Genomic DNA, 23,442 nt, shown 5'->3' with positions numbered 1-23,442 from the left:
GATTTGGGACCGACATAACCAAAGATTACGGCCTGAATAGACCTTACTAATAAACTAAGCTTAATCTTGCTTAAGCTTGACGTTAGAAATTCAACTTAAAAATGTGGAAAGATTCGAGATACCGTTTGCGTTCAATTACCTTGAAAGCTGTTGAGAGCTCTCAACGTTGAATTTAATATTATGGAAATGTATCAAGTTTTCCCTGTTTCGGGTTTCAGGAAAATGAAATATGTTTTAAGGACTTTTAAAGGCGCTATCGCATAGACACATTTCTGCGCCTGATTCATCAATCATTTTTAACAAAAATTTTCACTTATAGTGTTGAATAATATTTGATTATAAATATTCATTTCAAGCACGTGTGCTACATATCGTAAGTATGTATCTTTTTCTTAAATCTGAGAAAAACTAAAAGTCTGAGAAGATAGTTTGGTTTAAATCTACAGATATTCCAACTAAGGGAACACTCCAAAATCACAGTAGTTTTTAAGAAATATCCCTAACCATGCATTTATAGCAAACACATATTATGTTACAACCTTTTTAGGTCTGGGCCTCAGATTTCTGTTTCATGATTGTTTGTCAATCTAATAGGCAAGTAGGTGGATTAGCCTCACACGCCGTCGACTTTTTTGGTTAAAGTCAAGCCGGTTTCCTCTCGATTTATCCTTCACCGTTCGAGCGAATGTTAAATGCGCACATAGAAAGAAAGTCTATTGGTGCACAGCCGGAGAACAATCGAAGCTACTAGGCCAATCCTTTTTATATAATATATTTACTGAAGTAAATAATATTGAAAGGTATATAACACACATAAACAACTGGGTTAATACTGCTGTAACACCTTAAAAAGAGGCTAAAAAATCTATCCCATGGATCTTATTTGCATATAACAAAAGCTCAACTAAACAATCAGTTTTGAAATACAAAGAATGTGCGCAAGATATTATGCGCACGCCGACATCGACCTGTTGTTGTGCTATTACCAAAGGAAGAAAAAGTATAATGCACTTACAGAAGTACTTAGTCGTTTATAAATAGGTACATTACTGACATACTCGTAAAATGAAAAACTGAAAATCAAATTCCATAGAAGTCAAAATTGTATAGAAGTTTTTACTTAGAGAAAATTTGTTTTTATTGTGAAGTTATTTAAATGAAACGAGATATACACATATCCAATGATAGATCTGGTCTATCATCTAGATATTCATTGTTACAACTATATTATATTGTTATTCTTGACCGGAGAGTGACCTTTGTTTGTTTTTGGTAATCATTTAAAAATGTACTTACAGATGATTAATGGATAGCAAAAAGTTTTTATGTAGATTTTATTAAACAACTTTATTGTATTTGTTTTAAAATATGTTTGGTTGAAATTTGCTTATGTTTTTATTGGATTTGTGGCCACTGGGTCAGCTACTAGTTGACTATAATGAACAACCAAATTCATAGTTTATTCTAAAGTGTAATCCACCTTTCCATTTATAACCAAAACTTACTAACAAGGTTAAACTTTATGAATTACCCAAAAACAGTGAAAGAAGACTTAAAACAAAAAAGTAAGGAAAACGCTTATTGAGTTTGGGTGTTGTAAAAAGTTTCCTAACTTATTTTTGTAGAATTACGAATATTTTGATCAAAATATCCTTTTACACGGGACGGAAGTTATCTTACATAATATCCCCGACAGAGTAATCTGTTACATGGCTTTAACCTTTTAGGTCTCGGCCTCAGATTTCTCTATCTGTTCAGAGATCATTTCTAATAGGCAAGTAAGTGATCAACCTTTTGTGCCTGGCACACAGTTGACTCTTTAAGTCTAAGGCATGTAAGTTTCCTCACGATATTTTCCTTCACCGTACGAGCGAGTTTTATAACCGCACAGACAGAAAGTCCATTGGTGCACGGCCGGTGATCGAACCGACGGCCCCAGGGAACGCACGTTGAAACCACTAGGCCAACACTGCTGCTGATTTTTAATTGTTTAGTCTGTTTTAATTTGTTTATTTAATTGTTTTGTAAATCATAATGCGATACATTTGTATTATTGAATTTCGATGTTTTTTTAATAATTATTTTTTTACACAAAAAAGGCCAAAATCTTATATGCAGTAGTTAATTTGTTTATTCACAGCGTATCGAAACAATAAAACAAAAGTATTTTAATATGAATCATTCAAATGTTAGTCTATTTGCAAATAAGAGAAAACTTCTTGCATTCTTGAATACTTATTAATATTACCTGTGGTGGAGCCAAGATGTTCATAGTGTACTCAATCTCTTGGGTCAGGTCTGCAGACTCGAGTAGACCTTTCAGCACCACATGACCGATGAGGTCGTGTCGGCTGAACCGGTCGAAGTCATACACGGAGAATTGTAGGTAGCGTTGTCGAAGGTCTTCGTAGGGGACACTACAACAAATGAATACATAAAAACCGCGCTAGACATTACATTTAAGACAATATTTTATTACTTAGGAATCATTCCAGACTTTATTTTATTCTCGAATCAATTTTGTTCTAATTTAGATTTTTTAGAGACGCCCATTATGGACGTTCATCGCAGCCCATAGACACCCTTTTAAGTGGGAGCTTACGGGTTTTGGAGGAGTATACTATTTCTTTACACAATTATATCTATCTAAAATCAACTAAAAGAGACTAAGTAAGTTCGTAATTTTTTGTATAAATCTAAAATAACCTGTTTTTTATATATGTAACTAATATTAACAATTTATTTATTTTAATTTATAGTTTATTGCCAGTTCTTCTCTTCCGTTCTACGCCCTTGATTTGAGAACTGGTAGTAAATGGGAAATTAGAAGCATTTAATGTATATTTCTTTTGTTGACGTTCATAAGTGTACATTGTGTTATCTACATTAAATTATTTTTGACTTTGACGTTTAAGATAACAACAGTCTTAATAAATAAATGAATAAAATATTTATTTCAAACGAATTTTCCATGGATTTAATAAAGTTGGAGACTCACTCGTTAGCGAAACTATGCGTCCATTTTAAGTCCATTCCCAATAAGCCCGGATAGAAAAATGGCATTGCATTTCATAATCCGATTCGTATATCAAAGCGAACTTTTAATGAAGTAAAACGTAACTCGTAGCCTTAATTGGCGATTCGGTTCGTGGTAGGTTATTTTGAGTTTAAGCAAAGATAAGCTGTTTGTAAAATCCATTGCGTTTTGGTCATACGATAGTCATATTTATGGCTAAGTCACGTCGCTGTAGGCTTAGGAAATCTTAGACTTTGATTAAACCATCTGATAAACAGGTGAACATACAAAATATTTAAATTATGACTATTAAAGACTGTATTTTAAGTCATTGCAAGTACACATTGTTATACCATTTATGTAATTTCAAGATATTTTTTTATTTAGTCACTCCGAAAAAATCGCTATCGCTCAGGGATATAACTGGAATAAGAATTCTCAAAGAAAGTGATAGCGTGCACGTTCTAAACAAACCTTGAGGCACAATTGCAGATGAGGCAAAGAGAGCCGGCTAGATAAAACATTCACTAGTCGTTCTCTGCCCTATCAAGGAGATATAAGGCAGGTTACGCCTGTACTCAAACGCGAGTAAACCTTTACGTCATATGAGAGATAATGTCACAAAATCATCGATTTAAAGTAGCCAAAATGTACTAAAAAATTAAAAAAACAATCGAAGATCGTCCAAGTAACTATCTGGCTATAAGTTCTGTTACAAATGAAAATGCATTTATTTTTTCAATAATGTAATATTAAAATTTATACCTACATGTTTATTAAAGTCTCAGCACAAAATTAAAATATATTATAATATTCGAAATGGCTAACTTTGGCTTTAATACAGGCCTTTAATCTCTATGGCCACTAATCTATGGATTTACGTTCTCTTTCCAAGGGAAATTTCTAAAAAAATAAACTAATAATAAACTTGGTCTAAAGATTTTTTAAGAGACTCATTGTCGCCGTGTCGTTTAGAGCTAGCCATGTCCTCTAAAACTGACCATAATTTGAAGTCTAAAGGGTTGAGCTCTATATAAACGCGAATTGAATCTATCTCTTTAAACAAAGACAGACTTCTACAGATCTATTAAGAAATTAATAAATTAAAAACATAATCCCGATTCTAAATACCGAGTGCTTCTTAAAACTCATCACGATAAAATGCCATTAAACTAAGATTACTATAATCTCCTGAACGTCTTCAGCGATTAGCACCCAGCTTCCTTAGATCTAATTGTTCGTTGCACTATTTTTTATCTCTCGAGTTTAATCTGAGCTTTTCTAACGAGATTAAAACTATCGGGTTTTAAATTTATTTTAAACAAAGTTTGAAGTGGATTTTATTAAACAAATGGAGGGAGGAATGCACTTTAGGCAAACGAGTAAAAGTCTCACCAGATGTGATAAGTGATACCGCCGCCCATAAACATTCACATTGCCAGAGGGCTGGCATGTGAATTGCCGGCCTTTTAAGAAGGTACGCTCTTTTCTTGAAGGAGCCTTAGTCAAAATGGTTCGGAAATACATCGGCAGGCAGCTGGTTCCACATAACGGTTGTAAACAAACAAGTTTTAAGCACTAAACAAGGATTGAAAAGAAAAAATTGAATTATATAACTGTCCTACGTTTTCCCAATCTCAGACAACATTCATTCAAAATAAATAAACACGTTTTATTATAAAATAGTTTGTTGTCTTAAAACTAATTGGGGTTGACCGAAATTCACTCAAACGAACCCACAATTAACTAACAACAATTAAGTTTAATTACCTGAACAAAAACGTCTCGTTAAAGACAGGGTTGAGGTTCTTCCGGTGGACTTTAGTCTGGAATTTCTTTTTCCGGTCTGGCAGAAGGAAGACTTTTATGTACGGGTCGCTACTTCCGGTTACATCCTTAATAGGCAGGTCACGGGCCTCGAATATCTAAAGAAACAGTTTTATAAATATTTTTTTAACCAACCAAAGAGGACATACAAATCTATGCATATTGTAGTTGTTATTAGCTGTTGACTGTACATAAGACTAAAGATAAATGTGTCCTTAGAAATTCTTGTCCTTAGAAATAGTCTAATGCACTATGACAATGCACTTCTGGAAAGGCATAAAAATGTTCGTAGTGTGTATTATACCTTAATGTGAAACTAAATTCTCGCACCGCCAATTTTACTATCTATCAGGTCATTCAAAAACTTAATGTTTTGAAGTGAAATTTCTTTAGGCGCATGAGGGTAAAATTTTTACGGATGAAAAGCAATAATAACAATATTATCGTCACGAAGATGTGCAGCGTTTTTGTCGGAAAAAATCACATAATACATATTATAAATGGTGAATTTACTAAAATCTTTAGTGTGGCTGTAAAAGACACAAAATAAAAATATAGTTTATAAAACCATTCTCAAACTGTTAAATAACTTAAAAAGTTTTCCGTACTTTATCTATAAAAACACGGTATTAAACAATTGCAAATTAAATTTATTACATATAAAGTTATTCAAATAATACATTTATTTCTAATTACATTTGTAATCCGCGATACTATAAAGTATACGTAAAAAATTTCAAAGTAAACAGGGTTTTAAGTGTTTAAGTAAAGCCAACGTACACAGCTGCTGATGATTACATGAGTAAGCAGATAATCCTTCAGTAATGAATTCATAGACTCAACCATTCTTAGAGTTCTACATTATTCATCTTCATCCTTCATCCTTCATTTCTATCAGTTCATAAATAATTAAAGCTATCTATCTATTGAAGAGTGTAACTAGTCACGACGTAATTACCTCATTAGTTAATGATTGAATTTTAATATAAATTTTGTTGTTAACAGAAATACTGTTAAAACTTTCCTCTGATTGAGTTGAGTACTAAACAACTCTTTTTCAACAATCGAATCCGGGACCTCCTCCAATTTAAACAAAAAATATTATTACGAATTATCATACACTAAGTATTGAAGATAAAAAGTAACTTTCTAGCTAGCAATACTACAACTATTTATATAATAATAATTACCACGAAGAAAAGTTTTATTGAAGGTGGGCGTGGGCGCTTGGCAGGTTTATAGGCAATATTGCGTCAAGTGTCGAAACTAAGCGATAAATAGGATTACTGTTCAATCACTTTCTAAGTTTGATGAAAGAATCAATTATGAGGCTTTATTCGATACTAAAATGATAATAACACCTGTATATTGGTTTTGGACTCGGATTTAATCCTATTTCTTTAATGTTTTTAATTTTATAGACAAATAGGTGATCAGCCTTGGCCTGAAAGTTGTCGTAGATTTCAGGCATCAAGTTTTAAACCCTTAACAATTTAAATAATCTATCTTAAATCATATAGATATCGTGTTATCGATTTTTATGACACACATAGATGATGTTTTTTTACTGAAGAGTATCCTCTAGCGCGTTGTTTGAAGCTATTAACTCTACACAATATCCCCTATAACCCGCTTAATACATTAAGACCCGTTTATGGTTTGTGGACTCAGTTTCCGCACTTAGATACTCAATAGGCCCGTTGTTGTCATATATTATACTAGTGGACCCGACAGACGTTGTCCTGCATGATATTTCAAGCAATTAGTAAAGCAAAGTATGAAAGTACCGACTGCAGCGCCATCTGGCGGGCTGATTTGTGATTCTACACCATTCCCAGATCCCCTTGAATACACACAAAAAATTTCATCAAAATCGGTCCAGTCGTTTGAGAGAAGTTCAGTGACATACACACTCACAGAAGAATTATATATATAAAGATTGGTAAGCCATACGTTATCGATATGAAGAGGAAATGTGTGGCGAAATGTTTAGTTGAAATTATACCTTAATAGGTTGTGTGAATAAACATTGGAAATACAACGACCACTATTTAAGCCTCGAATTGTTTAAGCTATCCCGGAATATGTTTAAAAGTAGTAAAAATATCCATAGCGTTAAATAACGTGAGCACACCCCACATTCACACCCTCACTGACACACAATTACGCAACACAGCCGACTTAGTGAAGTGTATTTACTATTTTTTTCCATTTATAATTGTTTGGAAGTTTTTCTAAATTTTATGTATTCCATCCGTGTAGGATAACGAAATAAAATATTTAAAAAAGAAACATGCAAAAGTCAAACAATGAAGGAGGTCCAACTAGTAAAGTATTCCTCAACAAAAATTATTATAAATGTATTATATTTTGACATCCAACACCTTTTGTCTTCAGTCACTCTGACCACGCACGCTGTAAAGCACGCGAAACGTCGGATAAATTTAAAATTATGTTAAATAATTGTAAATTTATAATACCTAATACATAACTTGTTCTGATACATAATGTAATTGAAAAAAAAACTTCAGAAAAGTGCTGGACAAAACACTAAACATCTTTTTCATACGTAATGTTACGATAGGAAATTAATCACACTTGTCTTACAACTCTCGCGAGAGGGATAAAATCATGCAATTATTTTATATGTTATTTTTATAGCTACATATATTACCTTGACAACCAGCGCTTCCACCTCTTGATCGTACTTCAGCGCGAAGTGCAGTTTACCACAGAATTCCAGTTCAGCACTGTCTGTTGATGATTGGCGAACCAGTTCATTCTTGTACAATTCCGGCTGCAAAAAGATAAAGGGCTTTATAATAAGCTCGATACACAGATTATATTTCCATGTACTTAGAATTACATAATGTATCACGTGACATGGGACGTTTGCTGAATACTTTGCTTGCTTGCCTGAAATCAGCCTTGCGATTCTGTAACTCACTTTTGCAAACGATTTGGCATTCTGATAAACTACAAGCTCCCTCCTTATCAGAATGCCAAATCGTAAAATGACTGCTTCACGATTGATTTGAGCGCGACCGCCGATGCGAAAACCGCTGTGTGAGTTCGAAAAGTGAGTTACAGAATCGCAAGGCAGATCCGACTTCAAGCGACGTACTAGTCAGACATCGCATTTCATTATAGAATGTCTAGTATTTGAAGACTCCAGATGCTGTATAAAGGCCGTATAGATATTCGAAATAATATTAAGGAGCTGAAAGAACTGGAAGATTTTGGCAATAGAATTGTAAAACGAGCTAGTCAAAAACAAAAGCGTAGGGACGGGAGTCGCGAGACGGCGGGCCACTTGCCTATAATTATTAGGCTATCTCGCTCTTACTGACTAATTACCATGAAAATATTGATACATTTTACAATAATCTTCCAAGTTATCATAACTTTGTTTATCATGCTCTAATGAGGTTAACGTTTCTGTTTGGTTTAAGTTATTATTATTTTTTTGTTTATTTGTCGTTGTTTGTTTAATTTTTACCCTTGTTAGCTTGCTTATGTCCTAATATAATTGATGTGTGTGTGTAAAATTTGTGATGTCATATTGTTGTATAACTTTATGCATACACGTTGTTTTAGAACTTAACTAAATATTAGAAATATTATTGGAGAAAAGCCTACGCTAACTCGCGAGTTTTCGTAACAAGAGATAACGATACGTATCCAATCATGTGCATGTCGGGGAGATTAAAAACTAAAACAAACCCTATAAATTTAAAAATAACAATATTTTCTCGTGGTACAACCCTTAATGGATCTTTAATATTTTTATTTTGTTAAATAAAGAAATATCTGTAACAAATGAATATTACTCTCAGTGTTTCACAAATACATTAAATATTTACAGAATATATAACTATTAATTCTCTAGTCTCAATTGTCTGTTTTTGTTAGTACTTCAATATCAATTACTTTTCAATCTGGACAAATTCAAAGCAACCTTTGTACAGTACAAATAGAACGTATTATTTTACGGTCAAACGCAAACAAAATACCTGCTCGTATTGAAATCCATGTTCAAATATTTTGTTGTACAACATGTTTGAGTTTAACAAAGCGTTAATGTTATTTGTAATTACCTCTCCCATATTAATTTCTAAAATGATTCGGAATAGAAGGCTTGTGGAACTTGACTGCTAGACGGAAATTAACTCATTTACGGATAATAATGTTGGCTTAGTGGCTTCAGTGTCCGTTTCTCATCCCTGAAGTCGAAGGTTTGTGCCTCGGCTGTGCACCAAATATCGTAAGGCACCGGAGGCTGATCACCTATTTGCCTTTTAGTTTGACAAATGATCATGAAACAGATACAGAAATCTGAGGTGCAGACCTAAAAGAGTGCTACTACCTTTTTTATTTAACATAATTCTGTAGTTCATATTAAGGTTATAAGTTTGTTTGATCATCAAAGATGGTAACAATTTAGCAAACTCCAAGATTTAATTGGATTTTCTTTTCCAGAATTAATTAATGTTGTTTTGAGATAAAAAATTAATTACATCAAGCTTAAACAAACATTCAACCAACTTATTTTTAAAAGCTGATTCTATGTAATGAATAGCAATGATCTATTCAAAACACCGCATAATTTCAGTTTGACATATGATTATAACTATGTAGTTGTTAATTGAAGCTAACAAAATGTTTGTCTAAAATCTTATGTTCTAGGTAACTTTATATAGGAAATATTCATCGGTAATATCTTCTAGAGTCTGCGGGAAGAGGACTGTCGTGGGATTTGATGACGCTGTGCTATATTTCCTTTTTTGTTGACAGCGTAACATAATTTGACACTCATCTTGATTAATAATGCGCAAATAAGAATTATTTTCCAGTGGGCGGTTTCACGTAACGTGATCGGTCATGTTAAAAAAATACCAGAACAAAAGAACGACGAAAATTAGTTTAGTATTGTATGTGTTCTATTACTTACAAAATAAACTGAGAAACATCGAAACTATAAAATCCATTTTAAAGACATTAATTCAACTAACAGCATTAATTAGATACTACATCTAAAATATGAAATTCAATTTAGGAATGTTTGCATAAAAACTGTATACATAAATTAAGTTGGCAAAAAAATGCACTTGTAAAGGAAAAAATTCACGACGCTTTGTAGTCACTGTTTTACTATGAAAACTTTATTATACATTCACTAATATATAAAATTTTAAAAGCTGATTTACTCAACCTTTTAAGTGACTTAAGCCCGAAAAAATTTACCTCCATTTAAAACGTAAACACTTTTTTATCTATTAACTCTAAATAATATATTAGGTTGTAAGTTACATTTAATAATAAAGCAGGTTTTTTATTTTACATTTAGTAGTTACATATGCGTCTTTGATTGTATAACCTTAACTCTGATCATTTGTCATTATAAGCAAATACGACCTCGATTTGCTTATAAAGACAGCAATAGCAGTTATGGATTTTACTGTGTATTTCGTGGTACCCAGGTAACCAGGTGGTATCATACACAGAAGGCTGTTAGTAAAGCGTAGTGGGTTCCAGAACTTCACATATAAACACTTAATATATGTAATTGCGACTCCGTTCCGTGACTCAACGAAACCTTATGAAATTTTAAGAACATTCACTAGTCAAGAAAGTCGATTTCAAAGGTGAAAATTGTGAATCATAAACCTTTACGCCGTATTGTGCCTTTTTACGATGCCATCCCAAACAATAGCAAACTGTTATTTATCGTTTCAATAATATTTTTACGATTAATAAAAAAACACGTAAGATGTACCGAGCTATTTAAGATATTGAAAAATAAATTTAATGTTAGCTATGTCCTAATTTTATTTAACTTTAACGTGCGTGAATAAAGAAACTTATTAAAATGCCACCACGCTACAACGCTTGAATACCAAGTAGGTTGGTTACGTAGTTTGATGGTCATTTTTCCACAGACTCCAGACCTGAGTGAAACGACGTGATTCATTTTTATTGCAAAAATGCATTCCACTGTTATTTTATCTTATAATTTGTATTAGTAAACAACAATCAAATATACAGTATTTGCAATTTTCTTAACCTACATAGTAATAATAAAAAGAAAATTAAAACTAATTTCAAAAGTTTGGTGGCTTTAACTCTGGCTTGGCTGGTTATTTGGTTAAAGATAAACGGAATGTTTTCTAGTCAGGTTTGGTCACTTGTAATCTAACAATAACTATCTGAGAGGACCGCAGTATCACGTTAATAATTGTATCTTACTTCGGCCATACAATGAGCAGAGGCGATGTGAACTTGGAGAAAATGATCGTGGTTTTTAATCACAGAAGACAAAAGATCACGTGTCCGTCCATCAACCAGATGGACCGATCAAGTGAAAGACTCATCGTCCTCAAAACTATACACTGTGATAGGAGAGACGCTGGACAGAAACCGGTGGAAACAGATAGTCCGCTCCAGATGCTTTGTTGCTGACCACAACGCTCAAACATGAGCTGCTGATTGAAAACCACAAAAGCAGCTTGAAGCAGGAGTAAATTAACTTACTATAACAAAATTGGGTAAGCCCTAATACTGCTGCACGAGTGACGATCACCATAGAAAAAGAGGTCAAAACTCGTTTAAAAAGTAATGTATAAAGCGATCGCATTTATCCATTAAACGCTAAGCCGGCGACTCCATTAACGAAACAATATAAACCGGTGATTTCGGTATGAAACTGTGTGAACATTAAATACCTTTTACTTATTCAATGCGATAAGTATTAATGGGTTATCGGATTATACTTTGCACACTTAATGTATCCGATACCCTTTTGCGTAATCGTTTTTTAATTTACATATTAAGTTTGCCAGCCATTCCTAATTTTATGAAATAAGCGGTCAAGAGGCTCGCTTGATATTAGTGGACACTTCCTTTGCCAGGAAGCTGTTTCTTGTGTTTCTTGTAGGACGCTTTACGCCCGAACCCAATAACCTATCTCAATCCATAATCCATTTGATAGTAATCTTAATCCAAATGTTGTAAATAGTGTGCCAATAACCAATCGACGGATTGTAATAGCCATCTGTCGAAACAAGCTATCCAAGGGTGGTCGCATCGGTGTCTGTGGATAGACCTTTGTATGAAAATGACAGTTGACGAAAGCTTGATTTCAACAGTTAATTATTTTAACAGATTTTAACTTACACCAGTTTTTTAAATAATAAAAAAAAACTGTTTTTTATGTTTTAAACATACATATGTATATTTTAATGTTATTTGTACGGTTTTATTTACTTTATTTGGGTATATGAGTGAAAACTCGGTTAAATGGAACGACAAAGACTAATTTATCCGTCGCCAAAAATGGATTGTCTTCGTAGGGTTTAGTTTTTAGGATGCTGATAGGAGATCGATCGGCTGTCACGGTCTGGTCTTAGATTGTTTTAAATCTGAGATTGTGGATTGATTATTGGGTTCGGGCGTTAATTTACTAGTTTGAGGCTCTGTTTCGGAGGTTAAGTTTTTACAAGAACATTCATGGCGCTGTAGTTTAAAACTTAACTGCGATTGTTTCTCAAGTGATAGAAACGGTTGTAGACTAACCTATCAGATATAACAAGTCAAATAAGACTGTACTATATTTCGTTTAAATTATGCTCATTCATGACCAATTTGTCAACGTAAAAACTAAATCACTTGAAATAAGGCCACCATTTTTTCTGACGAAAGATTCTATAAATTTTCACTACTAAAATGAAATTCTTAGCTCCTTAATTAGATTGAAACGTAAATACTAATTACTAAACGAAATTTCAAAAACAGCTATTACGAAAATTTAATTTTCTACGGTAATATTAGCTGTCTGATCTAGATTTTCGACACTAATTTAGATAAGTATTTTTATTTGTTGATAAAGTGTGAATATGCCTACTAATCAAGATGAAATATAAACAAAATATTCAAACCATTTACTCAGGCTCTATTTACGAACTCGAACTAACAGTGAGACTGACAAAGTTATTATTATTAAAAAATAAATATATTTCGAAGCGTTCTTTGATCAAACTTTACAAATTCATTAGAAGCCTACGCAGTGGTTATACCACAAAAAGAGCCTTTAATTAACACTTTCTTCAAAGAAAGAGATAAAAGGGGTTTATTTCTATCATATAGTCGACAACGCCTACTCAGCTGAGTAGGCTTCCAAAAGTTGTATAAATACCACTCTAAATGTGTCCCTAATTTCAACGAATTTCGAATGTTTAACGTACTTACATTCATTTGGATTATCTAAGACTCATTCTCGGTCTTCGATGAAAATTAAATATTGTAGTTTTTGAAAATGTGTTTCAAAAAATATAATTATTTTTATATAATACTAGCGGACCCGACAGACGTTGTCCTGTCTTAACTATGAATATTGATTTCGATTCCATCGATTCCGTTCGCTTCGCTTGTTCAATGTTATGTCAAACGCCATAAGGTTGTAAAAGCACTATGCACTGAAAAATAGAATTTGCTATCGTAACAAAAGTCAGGATTACTTAATATGGTGGTTTAGTGTTCCTAAATTTTCTAATTTTCCTCGCAATTTTCTTAATTTTTTCTTTCATAAGAACCCTCTCCTGACAATAACAAACACAACAAAAAAGAATTAGCGAAATCGGTTCAGCCGTTCACGCGTGATGCCGTGACCAAGGGAAATAGGGATTCATTTATATATACATATATAGATTACACAATACTTAATAGCATCGCAGAATAATGCTATTGACATCTCTCTTGTCTGAGCGTGTTCGAGCTTGGCACCAGTTGCTCATACGATGTGAACACTATAAGAAGAACATATCAAGGGAACATTCTATTTATTTATTTTATGTTTATGTAATAGGAGGCAAACGGGCAGGAGGCTCACCTGATGTTAAGTGACCCGCCGCGCATGGACACTTAATTTGCCAGGCTCGCAATTGCGTTGCCGGCCTTTCAAGAATTGGTCCGCTTTTTTCTTGAAGGATCCGTATTGGTTCGGAAATACTTTAGTGGGCAGCTGGTTTCACATATCGGTGGTGCGCGGCAAAAACTGTCTTAGAAAACGCTCAGTTGTGGAACGACGGACGTCGAGGCGATACGGATAGTATTTTGCCTTAACGTCCGATAATAAAACTCAGCTGCAGGCTGACCGAACAACTCCTCGGAACACTCTCCATGGTAAATGCGGTAGAAAATGCAGAGAGACCCCACATCTCTACGCAACGCCAAGGGATCAAGCCGTACGGAAAATCAGAAATCTGAGCCAAAATAACTGGGCATCACTACTGTTGCACGACAGCTACTGTAGACCATTTATTTTTACATAGATGAAATTTATCGAAAGCGAGCGAAAACTTTCTTACACTAAAATGTTACTCGCCGCAACAGGTTGCCGAGGCAATTTAGTTAATTTATGAACTCCGGGAACGAGTGCACTCTGTTTAGCGCCATCTTGTGGTGGTTTTATTAGTTTAATGAAATAACTAGTTAAATGTTTATTTGGTATATAATACTGGTGCTTATAAAATGTGATATTGGAAGTGAACAGGCTACTAGCCTGTTTTGCAATACACATTTTTTTTAAATATAGTTGACATCAAAATGCAATTTCACATTGTTTTTACAGTAACAGCTTCGCAGTCCTAAATCCACTGGAATAGGATTAATGCACTAAAAATTATAACTGTATGCCAAATAAATATAAAAATACTAAATATGAGCGAAAATTCTAAATTGCGAACCAATTTGACTTGGGGACCTCAAGAACAAGAGCGTGCCAATTCTTAAAGGGCCAGCAACGTACTTGCGAGTCTTATGGCAATGTGAGTGTCTATGGTATCACTTAACATCAGGTGAGCCAGCATCATCAGTACCAGTTTGCCACCTATTACACTAAAAAAATTGCTACCACAGACTTCACAGTATAATATTTTGAAACATATCTAACAGTACAACTTGTATCAATAGTCATAGATCTCCATAAATCTCTGCGTTTCCAACAAAGCTATAAAAAGTACCTGCTGTGCCGCTCGAGTGGCTTTAAACGTACAAAGTCGAACCAAGTGATTTGAAAAATTCACTTCATTTAGCACTTTAACAAGGGAGCTTTTTCAAATACAAAGCTCACTTCCGCGGTTGTGTAAAGTGACCTAGTTTGTTTCATACAAACTAAACGATGTACCTTTAAGGTACTTCAAGCTTGAAACCTTTGGTTAGATGGTTCATGGAGTTCTAATCAAAAGACCAAGCTTCTTCTATGATTTCAATTGTATGATCACTTTTGGTTGAATTGCTTTCCTAGCTTCATGTGTGTAATGTCCGCCAAAACAATAATTGTTTCGAATAAATGATGAATGAAACTGAAGAATCGCTACGCATAATTAAGAAGAACAAGCAGAGATCCTCTTCCAGGAAGAAGGAACATAAATTGCAATTCGAAGAGGATTCGTATACTGTATGAAATTGTATACAAAAGTGTCTGCTGTCAAAGAGCTACATTATCAAATTAGTTACCATACTCTTAAAACCCTTTTCACTATACAATAAGAATGAAAGTCGTCAATTTGCTTCCCACTGTATAAACTCGCTGTTGTCCATTTAAATGTATATGTCACCTTAAAATTGTAAACACCGTTAGATTGTAATATATCTCGCGAGATTGTAAACTGTCGAAAGATTGTGAACCTCAACGAACTGCGTACAATTTAAGGTATTATTATTCGGTAGTTATATGAAATTGTTGGGAAGTAAAATTAATCTGTAATTGACCAAAGAAGTTTGAATGATAACTAAGTTAGTGTAGTACAATCTACCGAATAATAATATGTTAAATTGTAAGCAGTACGCTGAGGTTCACAATCTTTCGACAGTTTATAATCTCGCGAGATAGATTACAATCTAACGGTTTTTACAATTTTACGTTAACATATACATAATATTCTGATCTTGAATGACATTTAGTTGCGATAGATAGTTCTATGTGAAAGACGTCACAAACACTACAGCTAAACAAATACAGAAGGTACACAATCTATTGAGGTCACGCAGTACTCAGCCACATTTTCCAAGACATTGAATGTGACATTGGTTGGATTATAGTCTGTGATAGAATATCCTAAAGTTATTTGAATCATTTTATTATTTATATTTCAACAATACATTCATATAATAGATACTTTTTAATAAAGTAATTGCATTGCTATTGAAATTTTTTAACAAAAAATATAAAGACTCCAAAGTACACTGAAAATAATATATTTTTTATTTGTATTGATTGACCTTGATTACTAAGGGAATTTAATATTTAAAGTTAGAAATCCTATTTGGTTTTTTTGGAAGCTCATTCTCTGCAAATCTGAACTATTTGGCACATCCATCATCAAGATCGGTTCACAGACGGAGATAAGCTTGAATATTCACAAAAGTTCCACGTTGAATCATTGATAACCTCCTTTTGCAGTGTGTTTAAGTAATTAAATAAGTACTTGAAACGTCAAGTTGTTATTTATTCATTGTATACATAATCAGAAAAAGGAGTTTACAATACAGTTTTTCTGTCCACAAAGACATCGAATAGATTTAAAACGAATATACCTATATCTAATAAAATTATAATGATTATATTACGCACATACAACGGCATATTATTACTACTAGGACAAATTAAAATGTAATAATTTCACATTTGTCCGTTAAATTGTATTCAAACTTATTATTCACGTATTTTACCATTTTTTTATAAAAGTATTTTATTTTTTAAATTCACAAATTTATTTTACTTATTTATAATTTCTTGTAACTTGGAAAAATGATTGTTTAGTTATTTAATTACGTAAATGATTTCGATTAGATTCGGTGGAATTTACTGACATTTCACTTACTTTTATAAGTCCAATAGAAGAGTCAGCTCGCTCCAGACTGCATATGCTGAACTGTATAGAAGGTAGATCCAATCGGTGGGATAGCTGCCTTTGAAATGTCTGGTGGCGGTCGGGGACTATTGGCAGAGTCGTCTGTCTTAGAACCTACGACAGAATAAAATCCATTAAAAATTTTTATAAAAAAATAAACCAGTGGTGATACAAATTTTTAAGGTCTAGGCCTCAGAGTTCTGTATCTGTTTAATCGCCATGTGTCAATCTAATGAGCAGGTTGGTGATTGGCCTCCTCCTGTGCCTGACACACGTCGAATTTTTGGGTCTAAGGCAAGTCGGTTTCCTCACGATGTTTTCCTTCACCGTTCGAGCGATTGCTAAATGTTTAATGTTACGTTTTTTGCAATGGGATACTGCATCAAAAACTTTTGTTTTAAATCTTACTTCTATACTTCTTGTCCTTAAGTCCTATATAAGTATTAATTGTGAATATACATATGAGCGCAAAGCTGGAATTCGGACCTACGTAATCAGGATTGATAATTGCACGTTTCACCACTGGCTTACACTGAACTTAAATCCATACTATCAATAAACTCAAAACATTAAAAGGAGTGGCGGAAAGTTTCTTGCTAGTTCTTCTTGCCCTCTCTACGCCCTTGACTTGCGAACTGGTAGTAAATGTAAATTTACAATTAATTAAACTTCTTTTTTGACGTTCATAAGTGTACTTGTTTACCTATATGAATAAAGATATTTTGAGTTTGAGTTTGAAATATAAATATCATACGAGTTTAGTTAAATATTCCGATAAAATATTCCTAATGAGAAAGGAAATCTCAATGTTTTTTTTTCAATACAACGTATCTTCCCGTGAAGCTTTTGTTTGCCTGTATTACGGAATGAATAATGTATTTTTAAAGATTACGTTTCCATAGACTTCATCTTGATTTACGGTAAAAGGTATTCTGTAATGCGTAATACGCAAAATTGTATAAAAACTCAAATACAATATTTACAATATGACCTGCATAGTAATAATAATAATTAAAAATTTATAAATAGTACTAGCTGACCCACAAACGTCGTTTTGCTATGTATATTATTTCTAGGAAAAAATTTTTTAGTTCAATAAAAATAACTATCTACTATAATAATAAATAAGGGCTGATCGTAGATGGATGACAATTTAGGGTTGTTTGTATTTTTGTATGCTATATCATAAGAAAGTAAAAACATGTTTTTTTTAAATCTAAAACATAAAAATTAAAATTTAGGGGACCAACCTTAACATTTAGGGGTTTAAAAGATAGATAGTAGCCTCAGACCTACTGAATATGCATAAACAATTTCATAAGAATCGGTCAAGCCGTTTCGGAGGAGTATGGGAACGAACATTGTGACACGAGAATTTTATATACATAGAAATAATAGTAGTAGACATTAAAATGATAGACCACAGCAGAAAAAATAATATTTTGTAAATTTTCGTCTTTTTCACCATTAATGACAGCAGAGTTAGATATATTTCTTTAAATTTTAATTGTTTAGTAAAATCAATAATATCTCTTCAAGTGTATTATAATTCTACGCAGCCGAGGCAATTGCGCAATAATTTTACTCCACTACGAGTATTATTAGATAAACAATATAAAGACAGACTGTCTAAGATAATGTCATGACTCGAAATGAATTTCTGTGGACTCTTCTGTAGTTTTAATTGCTAAATAAAAACTTTTGTTGGCAGTGTTTTGTTTACAAGTTCTTGGGAGACGTCTTTATTTGTATTTTAACCTTAAAGGTTGTCAACCGTATTAAATTGTATATCTTTATGTAAAATGGCTTAGTTATTGAACTTATTTATTAATTAGAATTTCTCTAATCTATTCGTTTAAATATCTATTTAAAAATACAGAATTCAAGAAATCTTCAATTTCCTTAAAATTATATCAAACCTAAGCATAAAAGTAAAATACAACTTATAAATAAAATAGGAACTTATTATAGGACTTACTCAAAAAAAAGGAATAGCGGGGCAGGATTGGGAAATTGTGGCGGGGAAGAGAGACAAGAGGAAGAGAAACAAGTGGAAAAATTTGGAGCAGGCTTCACTTCATTGCAGATCGAGTACTAAGTGTAAAACATAATGACATGGACTTAATGTAATCTAATGTAATACTCGAATAAAGGCTATTTCATTATTAAAACTTACTCAGAAAAGATTAAATTTGATCCAATAATATTATAAGAATCGTAAATTTCAATATAAATTATTAGACGAAATAAGCATTTACAAAATCTGTCAAACAATGCGTGTTGTAACATCGATGCGACCTACCTGCACATTTGAAAAAGTCTTGTATATATTTATGTTAGTAATTAATATTTTTATTTTATATAGCTTATTTTCAAATAATTTCCTAACACGATGTATCTGAAATTTATATTTTATAGCATATATATATAGCATATAAATATAGTATATATATATATAGCATAACTCACTGAAATGTGAGTTACAGAATCGCAGGGCTGTAGTTCGTTATTTTAATAACACTTGGGTAACGTGATTGGAAGTTTTATCTGGAACATTCTAAGAATATTGAGTTCGAAAGCTCTATAACCTATGTCCAGACACGCTCATTGGAATATTAAAGTCGATGTCGAATTATGTGCGGTTGTGTGAAATTTATCTTCGCAAATGTGTTTAGGGATATTCCAAAATGATATTTTAGCCAATATCGTGAGTTCACTAACTTCAATGAATACTTTACAGTTTAATGGCCTCTTAGTAGCTGTGCAATCCCTATATTATTAATTTCAACCTACAAAAGCCTACGACGATAAGCGATGTTAATGCGCCACTATCTTTTTTTTAATGAAAATTTAAAACACACTACCACAACTTTGACAGTTGCCGCTATCAACGAGGGTAGTACGATCTAAGAGAATCTGTCACAAGTGATTGTTTATTAATTAACCATTATAATATTTGTAATGTCTATCCAAGACATCGTCTTGGTCAACTAATACCATCTATTGGTTCATGCTACAACTACATTTTGGAAACCAAAGAAGATCAACACAATCAATAAGTTAAATGAATACAAGTGAGGAATATCAAACTTTTAACTCAAATTTTAAAGAGATGAACGAAATACGATACAAAGTACGCAAAATGTAACATTGAAAATTAAAAGAAAGCCAAGAAAACTGAATCTACATTTTAGATAAACAAATAAAATAAAGCAAGACAAACAAACAATCAAACCCCGAATAATAATCGTAACTTTTATAACTCTAGGTCTTAAAATAAATGTTCTTAAAAGGGGAGTGTTAAAAACACTCCCAATATTACATAATAACTCATAGTATAATGTAGAAAAAGAAAGGAGTAATTCCTACAAACATAAAATTATGATAGGAAAAGGGCAATTCACTCAATATTAAATATGACAAACTAATCATAATAAACATCACTGGATAAGTGCACTTCTTTGGAGGAGGTATCTTTTGTCTAGCAGGCAAAAAACAAATAAATTTCTAATTTTTAGTAAATCATAAGTAGCAGTACAAAATATATTGACAAGCTTTCACTCTACGTATTTATTTTTTCTGTGTGTTACGTACTTTAGTTAACACACAGAATAAAAACAGTTATTTTACTTTAAAATGTCTATCAATTACAATAATTAAAATGGTAATTTATGTAATTCAAAATGTACAGTTAGAATTCACTTGTCACAGAGTAATATTCTCTATATTTCAAAACTGAACTTGAAATGACAACGAAGTTAATAGCATTACAGAAACTTCTACGTAATAAATCGCTGCATTTATAATAAGGAAAGAGAAATATGAAATATTGCAAAGGTCGGGCGGATATTAAAAAATAATAGCGTGCAAATGGAATAGAAAATTTATCTTCATATACGTATAAATATAAATATATATATATATATAAATACGTTGACGTATAATACTTTAATATAATAAATAGAGTTGCTAGCTATATTCTCGTGTCTTTAAAAATATATCACATGGAGGTGATGATTTTTGTAACATCATTTAAATTTTAAAAGAACACTAGTTTACAATTATATTATAAGAACATTTAAAATTCAGGTATTTTTGAATATTATAATAATGTTCTTATTTCTGTCTTCCCAGGAAAGGCCAGTAAGCCATTCTCAGTCCGGGTCGTCCAGGACAATATCATTTTAAAATATATGTTATACATATATTTTATATATAATATAAATTATATGTTGTAATTATATGTTATACATGTACATTATATGTAACTACAACTTGCATATAATTATTTTTGAACTTATACTTCTTATTCAAATTTTACTTAAAGTTTTTCAACAAGTTAAAAAATTGTTAACTAACGAAATTTTCTCGAACGACCGTCTTAATTGTAAGTGAAAAAAAATGTTTAAATAATGGTCGTAAAAATATTTCGCTTCGTAGAGCCTTTCTTACATACATACTTAACAAGATCGTGCCATAAAAGTTAAAAATATATTTATACTTTGTTTATAACAATTTTTTTACTTAAACGAAAACTTAAAAATCCATGTAATGTTGTTAATAATTTTTTTTTTTCTAAATCGTCATATAATCGTTTTTTTATTAATACAAGATATTTATTGATTTGCAAAAAAAAAAATTCCCGCCATTTGTTGATAAAATTTTTTTAAACAAATTGATTAAATCAATTTAAAAAAAAAAAAAAATTTAACACAACTTTATTAAAATATAAATTTTTTCCTTAATAACAATTTTTAATTGTTTATAATCGTTTTTTTTTAATTTTCTATTGTTTAAATAATTAGGTAAGAATTTTTTTTTTCTAAAAATCATAATTGACAGTCCTCTATAAAGTAACACTAAATGCCATTTTTTTTCATCTTTAATTGTCTATAACTTTTGAAATTTTTTATGTGCTAATACACGCTTTTAGCACATTTTTCTAGACGTCATTCCGGATCCAAGGAGATCCAATTCCGGAGCTATCGCACATAATTTTAAGAGCAGTATCTCTATTTTGTTCCATTTTCAACTTGTCGACTAGACTACTTTCTTCTACTGCAATGTCGATTTTTCTACTTCCGTAAATAAACCGAAAGATAAAATTTTAAAAAAGATTTATATCTTGTTTCGCCAAAGAAGTATAACTTCTAACGCATGTACATAAGTACACACACATGTTTTTTTTTATTATTGAACCACCAATTATATATCAATTGTTTGACCTGATGGACTTGCCCATATTAATCACTTAATTAATATATTGATTAAACTTAATTTTGTGTCTGTTTCAATGTGTATATATGTTAAGTGATTACTTTATTCCTGGCTCGATGATATTTGCGTCTAACATATGCACGAAACACGAATAACATATGCAAGCAAAAACGAATATAGAGAGAAAAACCTATTAGTGGTCAGTCGGAGATCGAAATGGTCATAGCAAGGTTGAGAATATCACGCTAACTATTATGCACTAACATTGCTTTTTATAGGTCGAAGTAAAATTTGTTTCTCATACTTTTTCTATATCATTAATTTGCAGGCTTTTCAAACATCGATCCATTGTATTAGTATTCAAAGTGACTCTTCGCAACGAATACAAAAGGTCTTAAGGTTCAACGTCTGAGTCGATGAACTCACGTGGGAAACCTTAGTTCATATCCTTAAGTCGAGGTTAGTTTAAAGTGGCTGAATGTTCGTGATGTGTTTAGAATTAATAATAAGCTTATTCTTTTCAATAAAGTAAAATTGTTTCAAAGAGAAGACAAGAAACATTTAAGAACTCTTATATAGTAGAAATTTTTAACGCAATTCCGGTTTTTTGAAGTCAGTTTTTTGAAATTCACCAGAATCAGTATTTGAATGTTATTCTACTATTTTTTGTTAGATACTTACTTTTTTAGCCGTATCCTTGTGTTCCTGAACATACTCCTCTTTCAAGGGCTCTGTTTGTAGGTCGGGGAGAGAGTGACTAATTCGTATCGCCGCCTGTCGGGAGAGGGAATCACAATTGCTGTCCTGAGAATTGCGTCGGCTCCTGTAACAACTTTAACGAGTTATTCTAGATTATAATAAATATCGTAATACAAAAAAAAATAAAGTAGAGTGTTAAAGTGTTGGATACAATTAGTATGGAAAATAATAATCTATATATATAAAAATGAAACCCGTTTTCCGTCGTCACGACATAACATGAAAACGGCTTGACCGATTTGTCTGATTTTTTTTTAAATAATATACCTTGAAGTACGAGGATGGTTCTTACGGAGAAAAAATTAAAAAAAATTGAGTGAAAAAGTCTAAAAACAACACTTTTCTATATTCCCATACAAAATATTCGTAATAATACTTAAAAGTCAATTTGAACTTTAATACTATAGCATAAAGTTCAAGTGTTAGTGGAGGGGTTCCGGGAAGGTAAATTTTTATTTTTTGACATAATGTATTTGTTGTCTTATCAATTTTCTTTTTTTTATCTTACTAGCTAGACTGGTGTCCCGAATAGCAGAATAAGTATTTTAAACAAATAAATAATCGACTGTTAGGCGGTACGATGTTCGCCAGGCCAGCTAGTTCTAAATAAATGCCTTGGGATCCGGTAAACAAAGGAAGTAATATTTAAAGTAGCCTTAGACTTCAAATATTTATAGGTACTATTAAACCCCAGTTGCAATCTTCTATTGTATT

General features: G+C 32.1%; 1 protein-coding gene across 3 annotated transcripts in view; it reads right to left on the bottom strand.

Moving 5' to 3' along the window:
• LOC125051689 (synaptotagmin-10-like) overlaps positions 1–23,442 on the bottom strand; it is an 87,076-nt gene that overhangs the window by 10,255 nt on the left and 53,379 nt on the right. For 2 of the 3 annotated variants that reach the window (XM_047652192.1, XM_047652190.1), the window contains exons 3-7: positions 22,651–22,801; positions 16,723–16,866; positions 7,518–7,640; positions 4,787–4,941; positions 2,249–2,417 (exon numbers count right to left, since the gene is read on the bottom strand). In XM_047652192.1, the coding sequence (XP_047508148.1) occupies positions 2,249–2,417; positions 4,787–4,941; positions 7,518–7,640; positions 16,723–16,866; positions 22,651–22,801 (742 nt within the window). The remainder of the gene's footprint in view (positions 1–2,248; positions 2,418–4,786; positions 4,942–7,517; positions 7,641–16,722; positions 16,867–22,650; positions 22,802–23,442) is intronic. The other variant, XM_047652191.1, reaches the window with a different exon arrangement.

The sequence above is a fragment of the Pieris napi genome, chromosome 8, assembly GCF_905475465.1.
Source record: "Pieris napi chromosome 8, ilPieNapi1.2, whole genome shotgun sequence".
Lineage (NCBI taxonomy): Eukaryota > Metazoa > Arthropoda > Insecta > Lepidoptera > Pieridae > Pieris > Pieris napi.
Note: the sequence above shows the minus strand (reverse complement) of the source record. Positions and strands in the feature narration are given on the sequence as shown.